At 38.9% G+C, this 22,995-nt stretch overlaps 1 protein-coding gene across 2 annotated transcripts in view; it reads left to right on the forward strand.

Annotated features, from left to right (window-relative positions):
• The first annotated feature begins 190 nt into the window (after window positions 1-190).
• Lpxn (leupaxin) overlaps window positions 191-22,995 on the forward strand; it is a 31,865-nt gene continuing 9,060 nt past the window's right edge. The window contains exons 1-8 of one of the 2 annotated variants that reach the window (XM_070032269.1): window positions 191-1,551; window positions 2,727-2,787; window positions 6,874-7,031; window positions 10,577-10,623; window positions 17,729-17,828; window positions 20,306-20,473; window positions 21,318-21,491; window positions 21,580-21,661. In XM_070032269.1, coding sequence (XP_069888370.1) covers window positions 1,120-1,551; window positions 2,727-2,787; window positions 6,874-7,031; window positions 10,577-10,623; window positions 17,729-17,828; window positions 20,306-20,473; window positions 21,318-21,491; window positions 21,580-21,661 — 1,222 coding nt within the window. In that variant the 5' untranslated portion in view covers window positions 191-1,119. Of the gene's footprint in view, window positions 1,593-2,726; window positions 2,788-6,873; window positions 7,032-10,576; window positions 10,624-17,728; window positions 17,829-20,305; window positions 20,474-21,317; window positions 21,492-21,579; window positions 21,662-22,995 lie in introns of both variants that reach the window. The other variant, XM_070032270.1, reaches the window with a different exon arrangement.

A 22,995-nucleotide genomic window follows, 5' to 3' on the forward strand; every position in this document is an offset into this window, starting at 1 on the left:
ACACACACACACATATACACACACACACACACACACACACACACACACACACACACACACACACTACGCGGACCAATCGGAGGGGGAGGGTCGGCCTCCTTGCCCCTCCCCTCGCGCTCACACGCAACGACGTACCAAGTCCCGCCCCCTCCCCTGCTTCCCACCAATCAGGAAACGGCTCCTAGGGAGCGCGCGAGGTTTCCTTCCCCGCGCACCCGTTCTCACCGTTAAACGGATGCGTCTCGCGACAATCCCAAAGTGACCTTCTATCCCCCCCAACCCCCCTTCGCCGGAGTGAGACGCACGCTACGGGCAGGAGGGGCGGGTCTGGCGAAGTCGGTGGGTGGGGAGGACACGCACCTCGTTCCCCGCCTTGCGCGCGCCCTGCACCGGCTGCGCGCGCACCCGCTTCCCTACGGAGCGGCGACTGCCGGCGGGGTTCTTTCTACTCTTCCTTCGCGGCTGGATGCCCTACCGCCTCCAACTGGACCCCACTTTCCTGTCTTTGGTCTTTTCGTCCCCGGCTCCGCCAAGTCTGGGAAGACGGGCAGAATTTTTTGAGCTGTCGCTTCTCCTTTAAGAAAAAAAAAAGCCCCCGTCCGTGGCCGGATGAAAGTCTCTGAAAAAAATGGCGGCGGCAGGACGGAGGCGGGCTTACGCTGACGTCCGGGGCCCGCCCCCTTGCGCATGCGTGTAGCCCGCGTAGCCAAGAGCAGCCTGGGAAATGTAGTTCTGTTTTTTGTGTGAGCTTCGGAGGAGAGAGTAAAAAAAAAAAGGAAAACTGGAGGCGGAAAAGAGTCTGGAAAGTTCTTATTTGTGTGTTTGTTTTTACTAATTCGTGATGGGAGAGGTTTGGTCTCCCCCGCAGTCCCTGCTCACTTTGCTAGGGTTGGTGAGGTCGAGACAGCGCTTCCGGGTTAGGACGTGACACCGCCTACATCCGGGCTCTAAGACGAGCCCATTGCTCATTAGGATCGTTTGGAGGGGCTTACGCTCCTTTTTGTTGGTGTTTGTGCGTTTTCCCGTACTTTCTTTTATACTTGGCGTGGTTTTCCAGGAGTGGCTCAGTTACCTGGTTCCGTGACACCGGCTAGCCTTCGTGGCAACATTTCCTTAGTCATGCGTCTCATCGTGCTGGAGGTCAGGGACCGGTTTAATCATCACAGTAATACGATAATAATAAATGTCTGTGGAACGAATCTGCCAACTTGCTTCTCTCCTAGGCTGTTGGCACGTGTGGGACCGGGTCGGCCGCGTTTCTCGCCGGTGGTCCCCTGGGCTGGAGTGAGGGGGTGCGAGCTGGACCGCGGGCTTCCCAGCCCAAGCCCCGGGCCTCTGCGGCTTACCTATGCGACAGCAGCGCCGGAAACACCATCAGGACGGCCTTGGTCAGAGATGGCTTTCCTGCTCTGTCGTAGCAGGTGCAACCGTTATCTTCCACGTGTTCACCCCCAGGATGCAATCAGTGATGCCCTGGGCCGCTCCTGTTTAGTTCTCCCTTTGATCCACGAACAACCCAGGAACAATTTGCAAGAAGAGTTCTTAACCCTGGTAGTTAAAGCATCTGGGGTTAAAAAGAGAATGGATACAAGGTCGGGAAAGAGTCAGTTACAGATTTTATATGGGAAGTTATAGAGAAGTACTGAAGTAGGTTCCCCCCCCCTTCCCAGTATTTGACTTATTTGCCACATTCCAGTAGGTAAATACTATCTATCCTTGCTGATTTGACACTTTCATTTGGAAAAATTCATACTGTACATAGGAAGTGTTTCAAGCTGTGATAGTCAGCAGACTTTGGAACAGCACTGACATCCAATGGCTGCTTAAAGTAATATAAAAATTTACACTGTCCTACAGCGGAATGAGGGATCTTTCCTTTTTTAAAATCATCACTAAAGAAAGTCCAGAGGCTCTAAAATAAAATTTGTATTACAGTCAATAACAAAGCTACCTTTGTTATTTTAGCCAAGTAAATTTTATCCCTGGGGGGGAAAATGGGGTAAGATCTATTTCTCAGGGTCTTTTCATACTACTTTGAGAAAGTATGCCTTTTATAGATATTTACTTTCAAAATGAACAAAATAATAGATAAAATAAGTTTTAAAATCTCATTGTCATTCTTTAGAGAAACTATGATGATGTCACCAAACAAGAATTATACATTATTTGGATGTCCACAGTTTAGTATCTAGTGTCAAACCTTCCAACTTGATTCTATATAGATGTTCACATTTTGGACAACTATGTGTCTTGTCCAAGGAGAACTGAAACTTGAATCTACTTGGGGCCTGGTTGTTTACAATCTATACAGGAAAGCAGATAAGCATAATTTTTTTGAATAAAGACTGAAAAAAAATCTCAAGGATACTGCTCCTCTAGGATCCGCCATGGAACACAGCTAGTCACTGTGGTGTATACACACTTGGAAAAACCCACAAATGAACTCTGGTTTATAATAGGTGTTTCTATTTTTCAAACTTAAGTTTGCATATTTATTACCCCAGGCAATGTACTAGCAGAACTTAAATCTTACAATTTACCTACCATTCTGTGTCAGGATCGTTAAAAAAAAAAAAAAAAAAAAAAACTAAACTCAAAAGAAGAAATTCACTAAATCAAAAGAGAGGAAGTGTTAAGCAAATACAGGAACCAAAAAAGGATTTTAGAGGCTGCCTTACACTGTCTCATTCAGTTCCTTTGCGGTCCCCTTCTTCACCACATCCCAGAGCAGTTCTTCACAACCATTCCGACAAGAGCATCTTGAGATTAAGACAATGGAGGAGTTGGGTGAGTGAGTTGTTTCTTGGAGGAGAAACACTAGGGGAATAAAGAACAGGTAGCCATGTCCATGTGTGATGGGGTTGATTTCTAGTCAAAGTGAGAATAGTGCTCTAAGATTTTATTTCCAATTTGTATCTGCAGCATGACCAAGAGTGAAGCATGAGGAACTATATACTTGTTCTGGGGAACTAGGGTCACACACAGTAGGCAGAAAGTTTGGTGCTAACCACAGAGTAAATACTCATAAGTAGTTTTAGACTGAATTATTATTGAAAATTTCAATCATTATAAGCCCTTTTTTCCCCCTCTGTAGCTACTGGAGATTGTAGGGTAGCTTTTACAGCGAAACAACTGCAGAGATGTTTTGGGGAGGGAAAGAAAGGAAAAGAGGGGACAGTATATAAAGAGGAAGACTTCCAACTTTTTCTGGTTACTTGGAGATGAGTCCCATAGACTTTCTTGCCTGGGCTTGTGTTGAACCATGATCCTAATATCTTAGGCACCTGAATAGCTAGGATTATAGGCATTAGCCACTGGCACCCAGCTGCCTTTTTTTTTTTTTTTGCCATCCTAATATTGAGTTGCTAACTTTAACCAGTTTACAAGTTGTACTAATTTCATACTCTCCTGGCTTTGTGGGTGTTTGTAGGTCTGGGGAAAGTGCCAACAATAGAAAAAATATCATGCGTAGTTTTTTTAAAAATTGGTTTCATTGTGATTCAAGAGTTGGAGAAATAGAGGAAAGAAGAACAAATAGCAGGAGGGAGGAGATGTTAATGAGAAAAAAAGCATTTGATGAGTATTACATTGTTTCAGAAATAAAATCTACTTTAGATGTGAATCCAAATTTGTGAATCCAAATTCTTACCTTGTAGGAGCCATGAATATTGGGGAAATTCGCATTTTTTTCTTGAGTTCTATCAGAGTCTAACGTTTTTTTTCAACTTCAGGAACACCAACTATCGTGCAAATAATTCAAAGGGAACTAATAGCCTGCAACATAAGTTAAAATTAATATTTTATATATGTTAATATTTGGCAGCAATATTCTGAAATATTATTTGCTTTTGTTTTAAATGACAAAGAAAAAATAGCTTATTAACTGCAGTTCTGACACCAAAAGCAGACTACATAGTGTACCATGTTAGAAGTGGTTAGTTTAGGTATTCTAGCCAATGGTAAAACCCTCTTTTTTTTTTTTTTTTTGAAAAATGTACTTTTGTATTTTGTGAGCAAGATAAATGTTAGAGAAATCTTACCCAAAAATACAGAAAATATGAAACAGTCTGGAAGCTGACATTCAGGTAGATCGTCCAGTTGACTACAAGCCAACAGAGAGCTGATGACCATGCTGCAACAGTTTTTTCAAATAATCATTTCCACTTCTATCCCCAAGATGTGAATTGCCCTCTTTTTTTTCCCTGCCTGCAGAGAAACTGCATGGGAGACAGGTTGGCCCAGGGGAGCAAAAGTTTTTCTATGGTGTTGCCTTAGAAGTTAGTGTCTTGTATCCATTCAGAAGGTTTTACCTAAATGCTAATGACAAAAGACTGATAGATTAAAAGAACCATGAGGCTCTGTCTCTGAATGAGTGGGCAATCCCCAAAAGACCTTACTCTTTTCTGGTTAACATTGTTTTATTTCCATAGTTGAAGGACTAGGGAGAATCACTACAGAATTTTCAGTCGACTCTCTCCATTGCTCTTAGGAATCTCATGTCTGTCATGCTGTCATCTTCATAGGTTCTGTAAGGATCTAGTCTTTAAATTAACATGATGGATGGGGTGTGGGCGAAGTGTGCTCATAGGAAACAGGAAGAGCCCTTTGTCTGCTAACTTGTGACCTAGAAAGGAGTGTTTTAATAACTTTGATTAGCAGATTCTCCTAAGGATAACTTCATACTTTTTTTTTGATGGCATAACCTTCCCCTTCCTACCATTACTTTTTTATTCTTAAAAGATCTTTGACTACTGGCTGGAACAAAATTTAGAAAATAGAAAAGAAGTTCTATTTTGATAGAGTAATATACAGTAAAAAGTGAAATTCTAAAATTCAGAATTAATGTTGGCTACTTTATATTTTAGACATTTAAAAATCTGCTCATTATAGAGATTCATAAATATGCAACATTAGAGAGAATTTCTCAATGAAATTGAACATATACTTCAAGCAGCTTAACCAACCCACCATACTAGTACATATCCTTACATATCACACCTACCATAGCTAGTAGTTCCTCAATATCATGACTTATCATTATCAGAAAGGATGAATGGAAATCACTGCAGTATGTTTATATTTCCATTACGATACTTAAACTAATGATTTGAAATATTGACTACCCAAAGTTCAATATTCTTGTGGTTTAATTCTTAAAAGTTCACTTAATGACCAAAATAAGGCTCACATAATGGTCTACATTATGTGCCTTAAGACTTTAAGTCGATGGATGCCCACTCAATCTCTTCTTCCCATTACAGCTTCCTTACTGAAGTGTAATTTGACTTGAAGAGTTTAGCTTAGTTAGCTTATCTGTAAAATGGTGCATAAAGCGCAGCATTGTGAAATATAGATAATTAAGAAAGCTCTAGTTTTGCAAAAAGAAAATAGCAAGGAAAGATGAAATCTTTCTTTAAACTATAAAGAAGTAATTATCCTCCCCAAATATGAAATAAATGAGTATCTGTTGTTTTGTTTCAATGATCTATAAAGTTCATTTTTCTTATGTAAAAATTTAGAAATAATCCAGTGTTTCCGCAAACTTTTAAAAATTATAGCTTATGGTTAAAAATTTTTAACAAAGGATCCTCTAGTGGAATAATAGCTTTAATATGTAAATGATAAAACAGCTTCAGAGAGGATGTCATGATTAAGATGATTCAGATAATTGATATGAGGAAGGAGAGTATAACTTCTTGTTTATAGTTAGTTCAGAGCTAGGGATCAGATAGCTCCAATTCCAGTGCTGTTCAAACATTCATGATCCTGTGGAAGTTATTTTATTCTATTGACAAAATGGGGACAATAATACAATCCACTTCAAAGTGTTAGAATAATTCAATGAAATGTATAAAATCCCAAACACTGTGCTGCCATGTGTTAATTTAAGTTAGTAACAATGCTATTATTTTCATTACAACACAAAGGTATTAGTGTAATGCTTATAATATCCATTGGCTGTTGCGAAGAAAACTAGAAAATAAACAAGTCTTGACTATTTGGATTGCAACATCTTTCTTGATTTCACAATATCTCAATTTTCTCTTCAACTAATTTTTCTCTCCACACCCTTAAAAAATAGAATACTTAAATTTTATTATAAGAAGTGTGTTGTGCTCTAGGGATAAAAATCAAGATTAAGTTGCGTACAGGTGGTTCATGCCTATATTTCTGGCTACTCTGAAGGCTGAGGTCTAAGGATCACAGTTCACAGCCAGCCCAGGCAGACAACTTTGGGACTCTTAACTCCAATTAATCAGCAAAAAGTGAAGACTAGAGGTGTGGCTCAAGTGTAGACTGTGAGCAAAAAACCAAGCAAGAGTATAAATTCTAGTACCAAGCACCAACCCCCCCCCAAGACAAAACTCAGAATTTCTGGTGTATATTGAAAACAGTGCTAATAAAATGGTTTAGTTTTACTGATAGGTAATATATTTATAATATAATATATTTATAATATACTTATAATATATTTATGTTTTTCATTTGAAGATTTTTTTGTGAGTGCTTTTCCCTAAATGAATTTATCAATACATACAATATGAGTTGTCAAACAGGATGAGATTATGAAATCAAATGTGACTGTAGGAAATAGGAAAAAAACTACCATATGAGTCCAGAGGGATCTCCTGACAGAGAGGATATAGTCTTGAAGGGAGAATATGAGGAAGGGAAGTGATTTGAAAATAGACCTAATTTCATGTAATTGTAACCCCTCTGTACAGTATTTTCACAAAAAAATGAAAAAAAGAAAATAGACTTAACTCAAGAGAAAAAGGTGATCAATGGAATCATGGTATGGTTATTAAGGGGCCAAATGATTCCAGAAACATACACTTCTGTATTATGATTCTCTTGTTTCTTGCGATACAGATGCCTTATTGGAGGAGCTAGAACGCTCTACCTTCCAGGACAGTGATGAATATTCCAACCTAGAACCAGTTTCCCTGGATCAGCTTCCCCAAAGGGAGAATAACATTGCTGAGATTTCAAAGACCTCACCTGATCAGGGTCACACAAGTCCCTTGAAGGTAACTTAGTTATTTTATGTTTAGTAGATTTCAGAAAGCGAGTTCTATCCTCACACAGTGTTATTAAAAGAGAAGTCTATATCCAAGAATGAAAAAATAGTCTTTCAACTTTCATTTTTAAAGATGATGGTTTTGGAAAGATGAGAATTATGAAAGTCAGTTACAACTAAATGTTTTCTTAGGGCATGGTAACAGGAAGCATATTGCTTGGCTCTCTTTGGGGCATTCTGATATTACTATCTGGGTTCAGAGATACCATGTATGGTTTGACCAACATGACACTCAGGCCAGTTATCAGATATCATCAGATATCATTGCTACAAGACCAGTTTAGACAGTTTAGGCAAGACCAGTTTTGGCAGTTTAGACAAGTCTTCTCAGAGGGAATTTTCTGCTCACTTTGTAAAGCAACCTAAATTTAGGTTGCATTGTGTACAAAGTCAGTTGGAATCTTTATTCAGTGTATCTAGAATAAAAACAAACTTTTGACACCTTTAGCAATTTGCAATTATGTAAAATTAAACTTGTACAATGGAAGCAGCTCAGATTTCTCCTTATAAAAGCTAGGGAGGAATTGAACAAATAGAAAGATGAGAGCTCATGGGTTTAATTACCTAATTTGTAATTGTGCAACTCTTGACTTTGATGGATTTGACTCCTGTGTTAAGTTGGGTAATCCATGTTCTCTATTAGAATGGAATGAAATTGTGAAAGTCTATGATTTTTTAGAATCTATTTTTGGTTAGGCTACATGTTAAAAAGAATCATAAACAGAGACTACCTGACAAGTTTGATTTATAAGAATATTATTGAGAAGTGTTCTCAATAGAGATAGAAAAAGAATACATGCAAAGATATTTTTCCTGAAGTAATTACTCATTTGAATATAAAAAAAACAGAATTGAAACTGGGGGAAAGCAAAGGAAGGGGTGGCATTGTCCAAAAAGAAAATTACTCATCACTTGACTTGTGAAACTATAACCTCTTTGTACAATACCTTAACACTAACAAAAAAATTGTATTTAAAAAACAAAACTGAGGGTGTCTTCCATTTAGCTGAATTTGCTGTAAATTTTCAGGTTCATGTGTCTAGAGGAGTACTTTATTAAAATATTATAGACTATAGAGTTGTACAAATTATCAACAATTTTGAATCTATTAAGCATAAAACACAGCTTTGAAGAAGAAAATGAAGTGAAATGAAAACAGAAGTACAACATATACATTACAATAAATAAATGAATAAAAGCTGAGGAGATATTTAGCAAGCAAAACATAGGTATTTCAAAGAAATTTTTCCATATTACAATGTGAGAGATAACTATGGCTAAGTAGCCAGTTCAGATGTGTGAATATAAAGATATCAAGAATGATAATTTATTTGTGCTATTTAAAAATGTTTAGAGAATTGTTTTATAGTGGTGATATTACAGATTAAACTCAGGTCTAACTCCTACGAGGCAGACACTATCACTTGAGCTAAGACCCTAACTCTTTTTGCTTTAGTTATTTTTCAGTGAGGTCTTTTTTTTTTTTTTAACCTGGGCCAGCCTGAACTTATTTATACCTCTTCTTTTTTTATACCTCTTAAATAGCTGGGATTGTAGATATTAGCAACATAACCACCATATCCAGCTTCATTGGTGAGATGGAAATCTTGCTGGCCACAGACTGCATTCTTTTCTCCCAGTCTCTACCTCATGAGTAGCTGGAAATCCAGGTATGAGCTACCATGCTCATTCCAAAGAGGTTTTATTTTTATTATTTGCTTTAATCTTTGTAACTATGTGTTATATAAGAATATTTTTAAAAAGGTTAAGAAATAAAAGTTGATGATATTATATATACAATTATTGTTGTTATTATTATCATTTCTTGGAGGCAGGATGTCTCATAATGTAGCTCAGCCTGGCCTCAGATTTGTGCTGCTACTGCCTCCGCTTCTTTTCTGTGGGGAATAGAGGTATGCACCAACACGCCTTAAACTTGACTAGAATTATTTTCAAGTAATTGTATTTTGTGCCTGTAATCCCAGCACTTGGGAAGCTCAGGCAAGAGGATCTGGAGTTTGAAGCCTGCCTGGGGTTCCTAGGGAGACCCAGTCTGAGAAAAAAAATATATAAATATGAATTATTTTTAGAGTCCCCTTTTGCCTTCAAGTGTCCCACGTTGTGCAGCCAATTATATGGTAACTCTAAACATCTGCATGATCTGGAGCCTGTCTTCCTGGTCAGGCAGAGTTCACACTGGTTTGCTTGTTCTTCCAGAAGACCTTCCTTCTACATGGATCATGTGATCCTGATATCTGCTTTTCTCTCCTCCTATAAGTCCCTGTTCAAGTGTCCTCTACTTAGCAAGTCCTTCCTTATCAATATATCTATAACTTCCATTCTTTTTCTGCTTCCCACTGTCCTATCTCTGATTTATTTTATGGATTAATTTGTCTCTTATCACTACTAGCGTATAGGCCCGGAGTACTCACCTTTTATGTGATTATTTTAGTTGGTTTCTTGACTGTTACATCTTAGCCCTGGCACTTAATACTGAGTAAGTATTTGTTTATTTAATGAATGAATGAACAAGTGAATAAATAAATCACTGCTCAACTACAGTTTAGATTTGCACATTGCTTCTTTTTCTTTTCCTATATCAAATTCAATCCTATAGCTTCTCTTAGGCATTATCTTGATTAGTTAGAGGGAATTTGCTCTGATTCATCTTGTTTGTTGTATGGCTCCTGTCTGACCATGGAATACTTTTCTATTTCATTGCTTTTCAGGCAGCAGGAGGCTGCTAATATTTGTTCACATGCCAAAGTCTCTGTTTAGAATTTAGCCTTTTTCTGAAGGGGTGGCTAGTTATTTTTTTTAACCTTATGAAAAGTGGTCCCAGAGCTGTGCTGGTTATTCCCTTTATTATTTGTTTCATTTTTTTTAAAGAAAAACATTTGTTGTTATTGTAAAGGTGATGTACAGAGGGGTTATAGTTACATGAATTGGCTAAGAGTACATTTCTTTTTGAACAATGTCACCACTTTTCTCTCTCCCAGTTTTTCCCTCCCATCCTCGCCCACAAGTTGTATGGTTTGTTTTATGGGGCTAGGATAGCCTTGAACTCATAATCTTCCTGCCTTAGCCTTCCTAGTAACTGGGATTACAAGCATGCACCTCCATATCCAGTTACTATCCTCTTTAAAAGCTGGAAATAGCTGGGCACCGGTGGCTCATGCCTGTAATCCTAGCTACTCAGGAGGCTGAGCTCTGAGGATTGCAGTTCAAAGCCAGCTCGGGCAGGAAAGTCTGTGAGACTCTTACCTCCAATTAACCACTAGAAAACTGGAAGTAGCTCTGTGGAACGCTAGCCTTGAGCTGAACAGCTGAGGGACAGCGCCCAGGCCCAGAGTTCAAGCCCCATAACCACCACTACCACCACCACCACCAACAACAAAGAGCTGGAAATATTCTGTAACTGTCAGTGATAATAAGCACCAATATTCTAATAACAGAAAACATTTTTCATTCTTCTTTGTCATTTACATGTCCTAGGCGCAACTTGTGGATACTTCTAATATCCAGAAGTCCAATGTCTACAGGTATGTTTTCAGTTTTTATTATATTTTCAAAATATAAAGTTATTAAATAATTGTTGTCAGTCTCCAGGCACTAGTTTGCTCTGCAAGTGTGTATTATCAGATCTTCCCACCCCTCCTCTTTTTTCCCCAGTCTGTGACCAGGGATAGAACTCTGCTAAACTGACTTGGCAGCATCTAGACTGACCATCCAGGCTGGTGGGCTCTGTTATTCCCTTTATCACTTGAAAAATGTAAATAGTCTTAGAGTCACCACAGGTGTCTTGGCCCACTGTTCCATGTATTATGCTCCACTCTGCAAATGAGAAAACACACCTGAAGAAACTTAAACAAGAGTCCAACAATGCCCGTTCTAGATTTAAAGCTGAATTTACACAGTGAGGCTCTAGGACAGGCTAATGCCTGTGTACTCTTTGTGCATAGGCTCAACATTTATTTACATGCTGGAGGGTTTTCCTTTTAGTTAAAGTTACATATTGAAAAATATTCACTTACTTAATCATTAATCATTTCTTCTGGCTAAAGCAGAATTCACATTTACGGGAAGACTTTTTATTTGTCATTGTTCTACCCTTAGGTGTACCTTGCTTTTTTTTTTTTTAATGTCAGGCCCATTTCTGGGAAACAAATCACATGGCTTCCATTCCATATAGTAAAGATTGATACTTGGTAATAATTAATCTGCGGCACTTTATTTCATTTCAAAATCACAGCCAGTACGTACAGCACATACCAGAGGTAAAAGCAGGGGAAGGACTTGTGGTATAAGAAACTGATTTTTAAAAAAAATTTCTCACTTGAGCGCACTTTCTCCTCGGGTGGGATTAAGGCCAGTTGATTAATACATAATTGCCAGTTGATTACAATTCTAGGACTTGCAGGTAACTTTCCCCCCCATAGTCCTCCTCTTTTCTACCCCAGTAACACATTTAAAAAAATGCAAAACAAGGACTTGATACACAGAGGCTCTCAGTAACTATTGCTTTCTTAAATCTGTGAAGCCAAGACTTCAATAGAAATACAAGTGACCACACAAATATATAACATGATAACCAGCCCAGGCAACAGCCATATTTCTGGTATACATTGTGATCAACTGATGGCAAACAGGTACTAGTCTATTAATGTCTGCAGTATAGATCTCCGGCTTCCAGCTGCCAACGTCCTTCTTCCTTCTCTTGCCCTGCATTCCAGGGAGCTGATGCTGCAGTTTGTGCTTTCCATCTCTAGGGATAGTTGGCTTTCATGAGCTGTGTCCAATAAGAGGCACTGTAGAGACCCTAGCGGGTGCAAAGCATTTGTCCTAGGCTCTTACTTTCCTTTTTAAAAAAATCGATGTTATTGTTAGGATGATGTCAGAGGGGTTGCAGTTTCATAAGTAAGGTGATAAGTACATTTCTTGTCGCGTTATTATCCCCTCCCTTGTTTTCTCTCACTTTCCCTTCCCCCTTATTCCTCTCCCCTCGAAGTTGTAAAGTTCATTCACAACATGGTGTCTTGTGAGTCTTGCTGTTCATTGGTTCACCCTTCGTCCTATGTATCACTATTTTCTTATTCCCTTTCCCTTCCCCCAAATCACATAAATGCATATAGAAGAAACAGGATACCAAAATAAAAAAACAGTGACAACAGAGGATAAACCAAGGAAGGAACTTAAAAAACAAAATAAAAAAGAAATAACTCTACACAGTACCTTAAAAAACAAAAATTAACAAAAACCCTCTTGTTTCCATAGCTTGGAGTTCATTTTGATTAGCATTATTTTATATGGTCATATGTACATAGCTATTGAGCTATTGTGATCCTCTGCTAGGGTTGACCTAGATATATATTAATTATTACAAATGAGGGAAACCATGCAGCCTATGTTTCTTTGGGTCTGGCTTACTTCACTTAATATGATTTTTTCCTAGTCTTTCCATTTCCTTATGAATGGGATGATGTCATCCTTTCTGATGGAAGCATAGAATTCCATTGTGTATATATACCACATTTTCTTGATCCATTCATCTAGGCATCTGAGTTGGTTCCACAAAAATTTAATCCAGTGGGCTGGGAAAGTAGCTCAGTGGTGTGTGCATGAGGCCTTGGGTTTGGTTCCTCAGCACCACATAAGCAAACTCCCCCCCGCCCCCACCAAGAAAAACAGAAGTGGCACTGTGGCTCAGGTGGTAGAGCACTAGCCTTGAGCTGAAGAGCTGAGAGACAGCACCCAGGCCCAGAGTTCAGGCCCCAGGACTGGCCAAAAAAATCCTGAGACTTGTTACATATGTGATGGAGAGCTGAGAGCCAAACTCAAGACATTGAGATAACCAGAACTTAGTCACAGCTGCTCCTAAGTTCAAGGGACACAGCAAAGAAGCAAAGATACCTGAGCCACAAGCTGAGGTCAGTGAACTAGAACCACAGCACATCTGTCAGTCTTCAGCTGAAGCCATAAAGGAGCTGCTGTTGATGAGAGAGGCACTGAAAGTAAAAGCCTAGACTCTTAGGCTTAGGAGCAGCAATGACTTCCTGCTGTGGCTAATTTTTGGTTACCTCTATGTCTTGGGTTTGGCTCTCAGGTCCCCGTCACCATGTAAACAAGTCTCTGGATTAAGCTTTTGTGTACTCAAGGTGGTGTATATTTTCTGGACTGAACTTCGGCTGATACAGTCTCCATTACAGACAACTTACTTACTTAAAAGGCATGTGTAGAAGAGTCGTATAAAATCCACTCATAAATTTGTTATAGAACCCAGAAGCAGTAACAATTCAGTATTAGAAATGCTAGCATACACTGAATGGATGTAACACACAGAAACTAGACCCCTACATCTTTTCCACCTTTCACACTGACCTGAATAAATCAACTGCTTATCACTTTTAAAATATCCTGAAAGCTGTGACAATAGCAGTGGCCTAATGGTTATATGTCAATAGCAATGTGAGTAATAATTTAGCAATGGAATGTTTTGTGTGTGTGTGTGTGTGTGTGTGTGTGTGTGTGTGTGTGTGTGTGTGTGTGTGTGTGTATGTGCGTGCATGTGTGCACACATGCGCACACACACGCGCACCAATACTAGGGCTTGAAATCAGAGCCTGTGTGCTGTTCCTTAGTTTTTAAATTCAAGGCTGGTGTTCCACTACTTGAGCTGCAGTTTCACTTTTGGCTTTTTGGTGGTTAATTGAAGATAAGAGTTTAATGGACTTTCCTGCCTGGACTGGCTTGCCTGCCCTGGCTTAGAGCTCAGATCTCAGCTTCCTAAGTAGCTTGGATTACAGGCACGAGCCACTGGCACCTGGCTCAGCAATGTAACTTTTACATAAACAAAAATAACAAGTTTGGTGATAATAGGGAGGAAGAATTCACAAGATTTAAGAGAAATAAATGGAGGAGAGGATCCATCACACCAAAGCCCCTTAAATAGGGGCTTTGTCTGGAGTCTTCTAAATTCACATCTTGTGATTTGTATTATTATAATCTTTGAGTAGTTGTTGTTCCTAATGGCATAGCAAGGTAGTTTTCCTGTCTTTACTGCCTTTAATAGGTCAAAGGAAAAACCAAAAGACCTTTGATTTAAAGTTCCTTTTCAGGAACATTATATCAAGGCACTTCTTAACCATCAATGCTTGGTAGTCTCATTTCCTATTTAGGATATTACTTATTGATTCAGGATATTATTTATTGTCCCTTAGTGTATCTCAACAGCTATTTTTCTTTACATGTTGTACTAGAACTCTAGTTAAAAACAGAGTTCTTTGAATAAACGGTAAGTATGTCTTGACTCTGAAATGGGAAGATTTTATGCATTCCCAGGGCCTAATGAGAAACTGTATTTATTCTTTGCTTGTTCAAGCACAGAGCAGCAGAATGTGCTCAAAGTTCTGCCAAGAAGCATGCCTGTGGCAGCAATTACTAACGGCTTAATGACAGAAAGTTTGAGAGAACTCCCTTCTGATTTCTAGGGAACTTTCAAGAAATAAATCAGTCACTTGAATACTGGACCATTCAGCCCTAGATTTTAAAACAAACAAAAGAAAATAAAAAGCCACTTGAATTTGGAAGAGTCCTGTGTTGGACACCGCAGAAAGTTTTTATTTCCTTTTAAGAAGACTATTCACGTTCGTTCTACGTTTTCCTTGTTAAAAAACTCAAAAATTTGCTTAAGTCAGCAGTGAGACATATACTCAAATAATGGTTTCTTTTTTCTTAAAAAAGAGAAAGGTATCCATCTTTTCGTTGAGTTTTTCTTGGCTGGTAAATACTAGTGAGAGTAAGCAATAGAGTAAGTCTGTGTGTTTATTTTTGAAAATATATTACCAAACTACATGGAGTATTTCCTTTTAATTTTGGGTTTGCATTGTGTGTGTATGAGAGAGAGAAAAAGAGAGAGAGAGCATATTATAATACATTATATAATCTTTAAGATCACTTTATAGGATAGAGATTACAAACTTGTCAGTCTTCAGGCCCCAACTTCGTTATCCCACAACTTAGAGAAAAACTAATTCAAGTGCTCTATACTCCAGCTTTTCATCTGGGGTAACAAAAGTGAGAGTACTTACCATTTTCTTTCAAATACATTATATTTATAGTTCATTTTAGGATATCATTGAAGATTAGCAATAGTAATAAAATCTATCTCCCACTTTAGGAATGTGTTTAGTTTTGACTACTACATGTGAGGATTGATATAGATTTCTTCTAGACACATTTTGTCTGGTTGTGGAATTTTTCTTTTATTCCTCAATCTCCAACAATAGGAATGATAATTTGATTTCTCCTGCTTTTTAAAGCACTTATCAGCATCCTTAAAAGGCTGTCCTCTTATTGGTTATTACAATGAATTTTATTTATCCTTTCCTAATGTTGAATCATTTTGGATGACTGATTTGAGCACTAGCTGTGATATTTTTTATTTTTCCAATGATGAGGATCGAACTAAGGGCTTTGCGAAAGCCTAGTAAAGTCCTCTACAACTTAGCTGCATCTCTTTCACCCTGATTAAAATAAATTCTACTTTTAAAATTTAGATTTCCCCATATATGGTTCTTTCTTTGTCTGACTTTAGTATCAACTTTCTGTGATCTTTGTAAAATTGATTTGGTGACTTTCTTAATATTCTTATTCACTTAGAAATTTTATATAATTCTCTCAGTAAGCTGATTTTCTCCCTTGCTTGTTTTCTGCTTCATTAGCTTATACTTTAGTCCTAATAAATGGTGTTAGGATCTTACTTGGTCTTGAGTCACATATTTTATTTCTCATTTTCAAAGCTATAATTAAGGAACTGGGATATAGCTCAGTGGCAAAGCACTTGCCTAGCAAGTGCAATGTCCTGGGTTCCATCCACAGTACTGAAAAAGAAAAGACAAAATGTAAGTTAAAAAATAGCAGTTAGAAAACTACTCAAGTATATGTGCATATTTCCCTTTCTAAAACATTTTGATTTCAACATTGAGGGTGTGTGTATATATTTCTGAATGTGAAATAGTGTGTTTTCATTGTTATTTCTAAATACTCTGAACATTCAATTTTAATTTTTTTCAAGACCAGTAATTATTTGTATGTGCCTTTTTTCTTTATAGTTAATTTTTACTTTTATTCGCTATAGTTTAAGCATGACTTATTTTTTTTGCTGTGGTGTGGTGTGTGTGTGTGTGTGTGTGTGTGTGTGTGTGTGTGTGTGTGTGTGTGTGTGTGTGTGTGTGTGTGTGTGTGTGTTGGTGTGTGTGTGTGTTGGTCCTGGGCCTTGAACTCAGACTTGGGCACTGTCTCTGAGCTTTATTGCTCAAGGCTAGCACTCTATTACTTGAGCTATATAGCTCCACTTCTGACTTCAAACTCAAATCCTCAGATCTCAGTATCTGTGTAGCTAAGATTGAAGGTGTGAGGCATTGCTGCTTGAAGACTTAACTTTTTGTGTGTGGCAGTACTAGAGACTGAACTCAGCAACCTCATGGTTGCTCAACAGGCACTCCATCATTCAAGCAACACCAGCATGATTTACTTTTTAGAATTCATTGAGCTTTATTTTGACTCCTAATACTTGTGTCCTTTTACTAATGAATATTCGAGTAGAAGCATTTTCACAGAATCTCTGTTCTTTTGCTTGAGGCCAAAGATTTATTTATTCACAATGTGTAAATAAGAACACACCATCATATGTATTATCTAAGAGTCCTGCAACCTTTATGTGTTAAAATCCAAGTAAAATATGTCAGGTTTTGTGGAAGGTAAGGCCTCTGTAGCATCTCCATTCCTCTTCTGGGCAGTGGCTGTCAGCAGGGGGAAGTGGGAGGAGGTAGTTACAGTAGTCCATGGGCCTAATATTGTTGATACTTACTCTGTGTATTTTTATTATTATTTTCTTGCCAGTAATTAAGAGGAGATAAAATACCTTATAATGTAAAATGAAGAATGCTATTCAATTTTTTTAATGCAGTATGGTGATTTTAAAGCTTTTTTCAGAGGCCATTGGTTAGCTGATGGTTGAGGAAGAACGGCCTGTCATGCCATGTGTCCTACGCTTTGCTTCATTCAAGTGAGAACAGTGCTTATTTTTCAAGATGATCAGGGACAGAAAGAAACAAGTGGCAGAGAGCTCTGATGGTCTGATTCAGATTTTTAGTCTAATCGCTGGGTGTTTGTTGTTGTTGGTCAGTACTGGGGAAATCAGAGCCTTTTGCTTGCTAGGCAGGCTTTCTATCACGAGCCACAACGCTAGCCCTCTCCCTCCCACGTTTTTTGTTGTTGGTGTTTTTTAGTTTCACTTTTGGGATAAGGTTTTATGTCTTTTTTGCCAGGGGTCAGCCTTGAATTTTTATCCTCCTACCTACATCTCCGTGGAGCTGGGAGATGGAGACTTGTGCTTTACTTTTGCTGCTGCTGGCCTGAAATCATGAACCTCTTAATCTCCACCTCCTGAATAGCTGGGATTACTGGCATGTGCCACCATGTCAGGCTCCTGGTCGGTTTGTTGTTGTTGTTTGATTCTGTCTGGTTTTAGACTCACATCTAACTGGTTAATAGCTAAAATCACATTTTCTGGTCATTTATATACGTGACTTACAATTTATTTGGGTTTGGGTGTGTTAATATGATTTTTTTTCTCTCTCTTCCTAGTGAAATCCAAGAGCCAAAGAAATCACTACCACCACCTAAAACCCCAGCAGCTGCTCAGCTGGATGAACTCATGGCCCACTTGACTGAAATGCAAGACAAGGTGGGTACAGTCTGGATGATAAACCAGGTCCTGAGGGACACCAGCTTATCTTTGTGGGGATCAGCTCTGCATTTCTCTGCTCGGGAACCCCTCTGTACAGTATTTTCACAATTAAAAAAAATACAAAAAAAGGAATTCTAAATTAGCATTTACAAATTCAGCGAAGAAACTCAACTTTGTGCCATACGTTACTTGGGCACAAAAGATAATAGGGTGCATGCAGGTCCTGAGCTCAGTCAGCTTGGCGTGTACTTGGTGATCTGAGGCCTTTCTAACATTTATGCTACCGAGGGATACTAGGCAGGTGGTTTAACAAAACATGTGGAGCAAACTATAGGGATTTGGAGAGGTTATGGGACTTGGGATGGATTCTGAAAATGAATAGGGTTGGGCCATACAGAGGTAAGAAAAGTCCTTTTAGTTGGGGTGATTCTTTGGGGAACACCCACGGGAGACCCGATGATGCAGAAGGACTGCTAGAGACCTGATAGAGCAGAAGAGAGGAGGCCAGTGGGCTAGCAGAGACAGTGCTAGAGAAACCTAAGTAAGATGAATGAATTGCAAGCCCATATGCAGATAAAAATCTGCTTCCTCATTCTTGCCCACAGACCATTGCCTGTAGAGCACAAATGGCAAGCTCTTGTGGCCTGGCAGGGAATGGAGATCAGAGATATCTACAATACTTTCTTTGGTGCTGACCTTGAACTGAAGACCCAGGCACTGTCCCTGAGTTCCCCTTTCCCTCCTCCTCACAGCTAGCACTACACAGTTTGAGCCACAGCTCCACTTCCAACCTTTTGGTGATTAATTGGAGATAAAAGTCTTATGGATTTTACTGCCTAGGCTGACTTCAAGCCACCATCCTCAGATCTGAGCCTCCTGAGTAGCTAGGATTACAGGGCATGAGCCGCTGGCACCTGGCAATATCTAGAATTTCTAAGGTAGAGAATGCAACTGCTATAAATCTGGCTGGAGGCTTTGACACACACTTTTGAAATAACTATGAAATACTTTTAAAACACAGTATAAGAATGTGGAGGGCAGGGATCTTGATTTTGAGGCTCAGGATCTAAAGCAGTGCCTGGCACACTGTGGGTACCATGTATTTATTAGAAGGAAAATGAATAAACACCACAAACATGGTTCTTTAATGGATAATATTTTTTTGATTAGCTAAAGCCTGCAATCAAGCTGAATAAATTGGATCATTTTTTGAAAGTGATAGACAAAATTGATAGTAGGACATTATATTATATTATATTAATGATTTGGCCTGTGTCTTGATCTCTTGGAACATGAGTTCTGTGACAGCAAATCTGATGTGATGATGTGGTGGCAGTGGACAGCCATTGTGGATTTTTTTAAGTATCCTGTCTGTTAAGCATTAGGTAGATGGTAGCATTTCCCAGTTAGAAAGAAATAGAGTCAGAAATGAGGACATAAAATGCTGAAGGACAAGTTAGGCATTTTATTTTTCATTATGTGAGGGTTTCCCTTTGAGGTTTATAGCAATTAGGAACTTTTGGAGTTAATCATAATTAGTTTGGAGTTTTACTTCCAATCCATCAGACTGCCTTCTCTGACCACTTTTCACCACCTTGTCCCTGGACTGATCATTATATGACAGTCTCTGCATCTGATCTTGCTTTTCAATGCCCAACTCTCCACTCAGCCATTACGGGATAATGTGAATCAGCTTCCTTCACTCTCATGCTTGAAATCCTTCAAAGGCTCCATTTGGGATAAGCCAAAGCTGTTACCCCGAGGGTCTCGTGTGACCCCTGTCTTGCTTTCTGCTATCTTCTGCTAGGCTTAGTCTCAGTCAGTTTATCTATCTTCACTGACCTTATGGCTTTTTTGTTGTTGTTGGTGTAAATATGCCTTTTCTAGAGAGGCCTTCTCTGATCATCCATACCTAAATCCATTCTTCTTTACTATCTCACCTTCCATCACTTCTATCTCCATAGAAACTTAGCAGCATTTCTTTACCTGACATTATGGCATATAATTGTTTATTGTTGATCAATCATCCATTTAATACAAATTTCACAAGGTCAGAGACTTGCTCTGTCTTATGTGTTGCTTTATACCATGTACCCAGAACAATGATTGACACAAACTAAATGTTCAACAAACCTTGTGGATTAAGTGAATAAAAGAAAGATGACTGATTATCAGCTGAGGTCACTATAGAGCTGGAAGAGGGTATCATCTTCATGTACTCAATTTTCTATAATCTAAAGATTTATAAATAGATAGAGGTTGGTCAGATTTCATTTGGCCTGAAAATTTAGAATGAAAGAACAATGAAAGTGTTTTTTTTATTTGTGTCAAAATATTGGCAGTATACAGTACATTGGAGGAATGTTAGAAGACCAAAAGATCAGTCAGTAGGGGTGAGCTTAAGGAGTTGTGTTCATACACTTCACTTTTAGTATATGAAGGCTGATCTCTTCACAATTCTTTCCATTTACCAGATTGTAGTGAAAGCAGATGCCAGCAAGAAGCACTTACCGGACAAGCAGGATCACCAGGCCTCCTTGGACTCAATGCTTGGGGATCTGGAGCAGGAATTACAAGACCTTGGGATTGCCACAGTGCCCAAAGGCCATTGTGCTTCCTGTAGGAAACCAATCGCAGGAAAGGTAGGGTTGGCCAAAGTGTTGATTCTACAGCATGTGTGTCTTGTGTTTTTTTGTCTTTCTATCCCACCAAAGATGGTGTTTTCCTTATATTCTGATATTTTAGAATGTAATTGCTAATGATTACTGATCACTTACACTGTGCTAGGCCCTAAACTGTGTGCTTGACAGATAGTTCTTCATTTAATAGTCCCCGAGCTAGTCAAGAAAATCCTTAGTATTCCTTTTCTAAAGATGAAGACACTGAAAGCTCAGAAAGATTAACTGACACGACCAAGGTCTAGTAAAAGGCAGACGATTTGGAAGGAGGAAGACATACTCCTGAGTTCTTAACTATTTCCTGTATTGCTTTTACTGAGCGACCCTGTTTACTTCTTCCTGTACTCCAGCATTTCAGATCTAAATTGGTTGATGGCAGTTTTTAGTTGACTCTAACTTCAAATCATAGCAGCAGATTTTTTTTTGGATTCAACCTTCACCAAATCCATGAGAAAAAAAAGAGCTTTTAGAACTGATTTTGTGAGATGCTCAGAGGTGAGAAGTAAGCACCATTTGACTTATTTATCTTCCAAGGATGCCTTCAATGCAAAGGCTGAGCTTACCTCTTTATCACCAATGTGTTCTTTGTTATTTCTACCACTCCTTGGGCAGTAGAAGGAAAAATGATAGGCTTTTATCAGGGAGATTAGTCAGGATAGTAGGTCCTTTTTACTATTTATTAAGTATGACCACAGACCGCATTACAGGGAGTTTTGTCTGACATGGAATACAGTGTGAAGAGCGCATTCTAGAGTCAAACAAGCACGAAACCCTTGCTCATGGTACTACTCTTCCATGTTCTCCCCAGGTAATTCATGCTCTGGGGCAGTCGTGGCATCCAGAGCACTTCATCTGTACTCACTGCAAAGAAGAACTTGGCTCCAGTCCCTTCTTTGAGCGGAGTGGCTTGGCCTACTGCCCCAAGGACTACCACCATCTCTTTTCTCCTCGCTGTGCCTACTGTGCTGCCCCCATTTTGGATGTAAGCAAGCCCCTCCCACTAGTTTTTTTTTTGAATACTCATCTAGAAGCCTGATCATCTTTGACCATGTGGTGTGCTCTTTTTCTAGAAAGTGCTGACAGCAATGAACCAGACATGGCATCCAGAGCACTTCTTCTGCTCTCACTGTGGGGAGGTATTTGGTGAAGAAGGTAGGCTTGGTGAAGAAGGGGCTGGTGATGGGGAGGCAAGCTATGTTCTTCCATGAGGCCTACCATCCACTGTGGTCTCAATGCTTTCTTCAGTCCTACATTGCTACCACTCTCTATTTTTCCCCCAAACATTTATAATTCTTGCTTTTTTTTTTTTTTTTTTTTTTTGTCGGTCATGGGGCTTGAACTTTGGGCCTGGGCACTGTTCCTCAGTTCTTCAGCTCAAGTCTAGTGCTCTACCACTTGAGCGCTACCACTGGTTTTCTGATGGTTTATTGGAGGTAAGAGTCTCACAGACTTTCCTGCCTGGGCGGGCTTTGAACCATGATGCTCAGATCTCAGCCTCCTGAGTAGCTAGGATTACAAAGTGAGCCACCGGTGCCCAGCTTGTTTAAATTTTTTTAAGTCAAAAACATACAAATGTATAGTTTTAACATTCAACTATTATTTTAAGGTTAATATGAAAAAGAGTGTCTTGGTTTTCCCTTCCCTAGACTTAAACTGTTTTCCTCTTCCAAATTATTTGTCTGTTTAAAATAACAGTACTATAGATTATTTTTAACACACCATTATATATTGACTTTCTATCAGAGAAGATGAGATGTAGAGACTTTTATTACTACCCTACTCACATATTTCTCCTCTCCTATTCTCTCAATATATAATTATGTCATAATTAGAGGTTAGGCAAACATTGACTGTGTTCTTGTTGACAATCATACAAATACTGCTCACTGTGAAGCCATTTAGTAAGCCATGATAATAGTAGCACATGGATGTTGGGGGTCAGACTGCCTCAGTCAAATTTAGGCTGTGGTATTTATTATGTATGTGATGTTGTTTAAGTCATACACCCTCTCCATACTTCTATTTTCTCATCTGTAAAATAGGCTTAATAATAGTTGCCACCTTAAAGGGTTGTAATAAAGATTTAGAATATAAGCATATTGTTTACAACAGTGCCTAACTCAGGAAGGTAAGGTCATAGTATTACTATGGATTTTTTTGGTAGAACTCTATTTTTACCCTAGAGTTAACATTTGAACACTTTTGCTTGGTTTTGTTTTGTGCCAGTTGTGGGGCTTGAAGTCAAGGTCTGGGTACTGTCCCTGAGCTTTTGTACTCAAGGCTAGCAGTCTAACACTCAAGCCACACCTCCACTTCTAGCTTTGTGTGTGTGTGTGTGTGTGTGTGTGTGTGTGTGTGTGAGAGAGAGAGAGAGAGAGAGAGAGAGAGAGAGAGAGAGAGAGAGAGAGAGAGAGAGAGAGAGAGAGAGAGAGAGAGAGAGAGAGAGAGAGTATGTATGTGTGTGCTTAATTGGAAGAAGGGTGTCA

This window comes from Dipodomys merriami, unplaced genomic scaffold (genome assembly GCF_024711535.1).
Source record: "Dipodomys merriami isolate MVZ:Mamm:240054 unplaced genomic scaffold, mDipMer1.0.p SCAF_21, whole genome shotgun sequence".
NCBI classification, from domain to species: Eukaryota; Metazoa; Chordata; class Mammalia; order Rodentia; family Heteromyidae; genus Dipodomys; species Dipodomys merriami.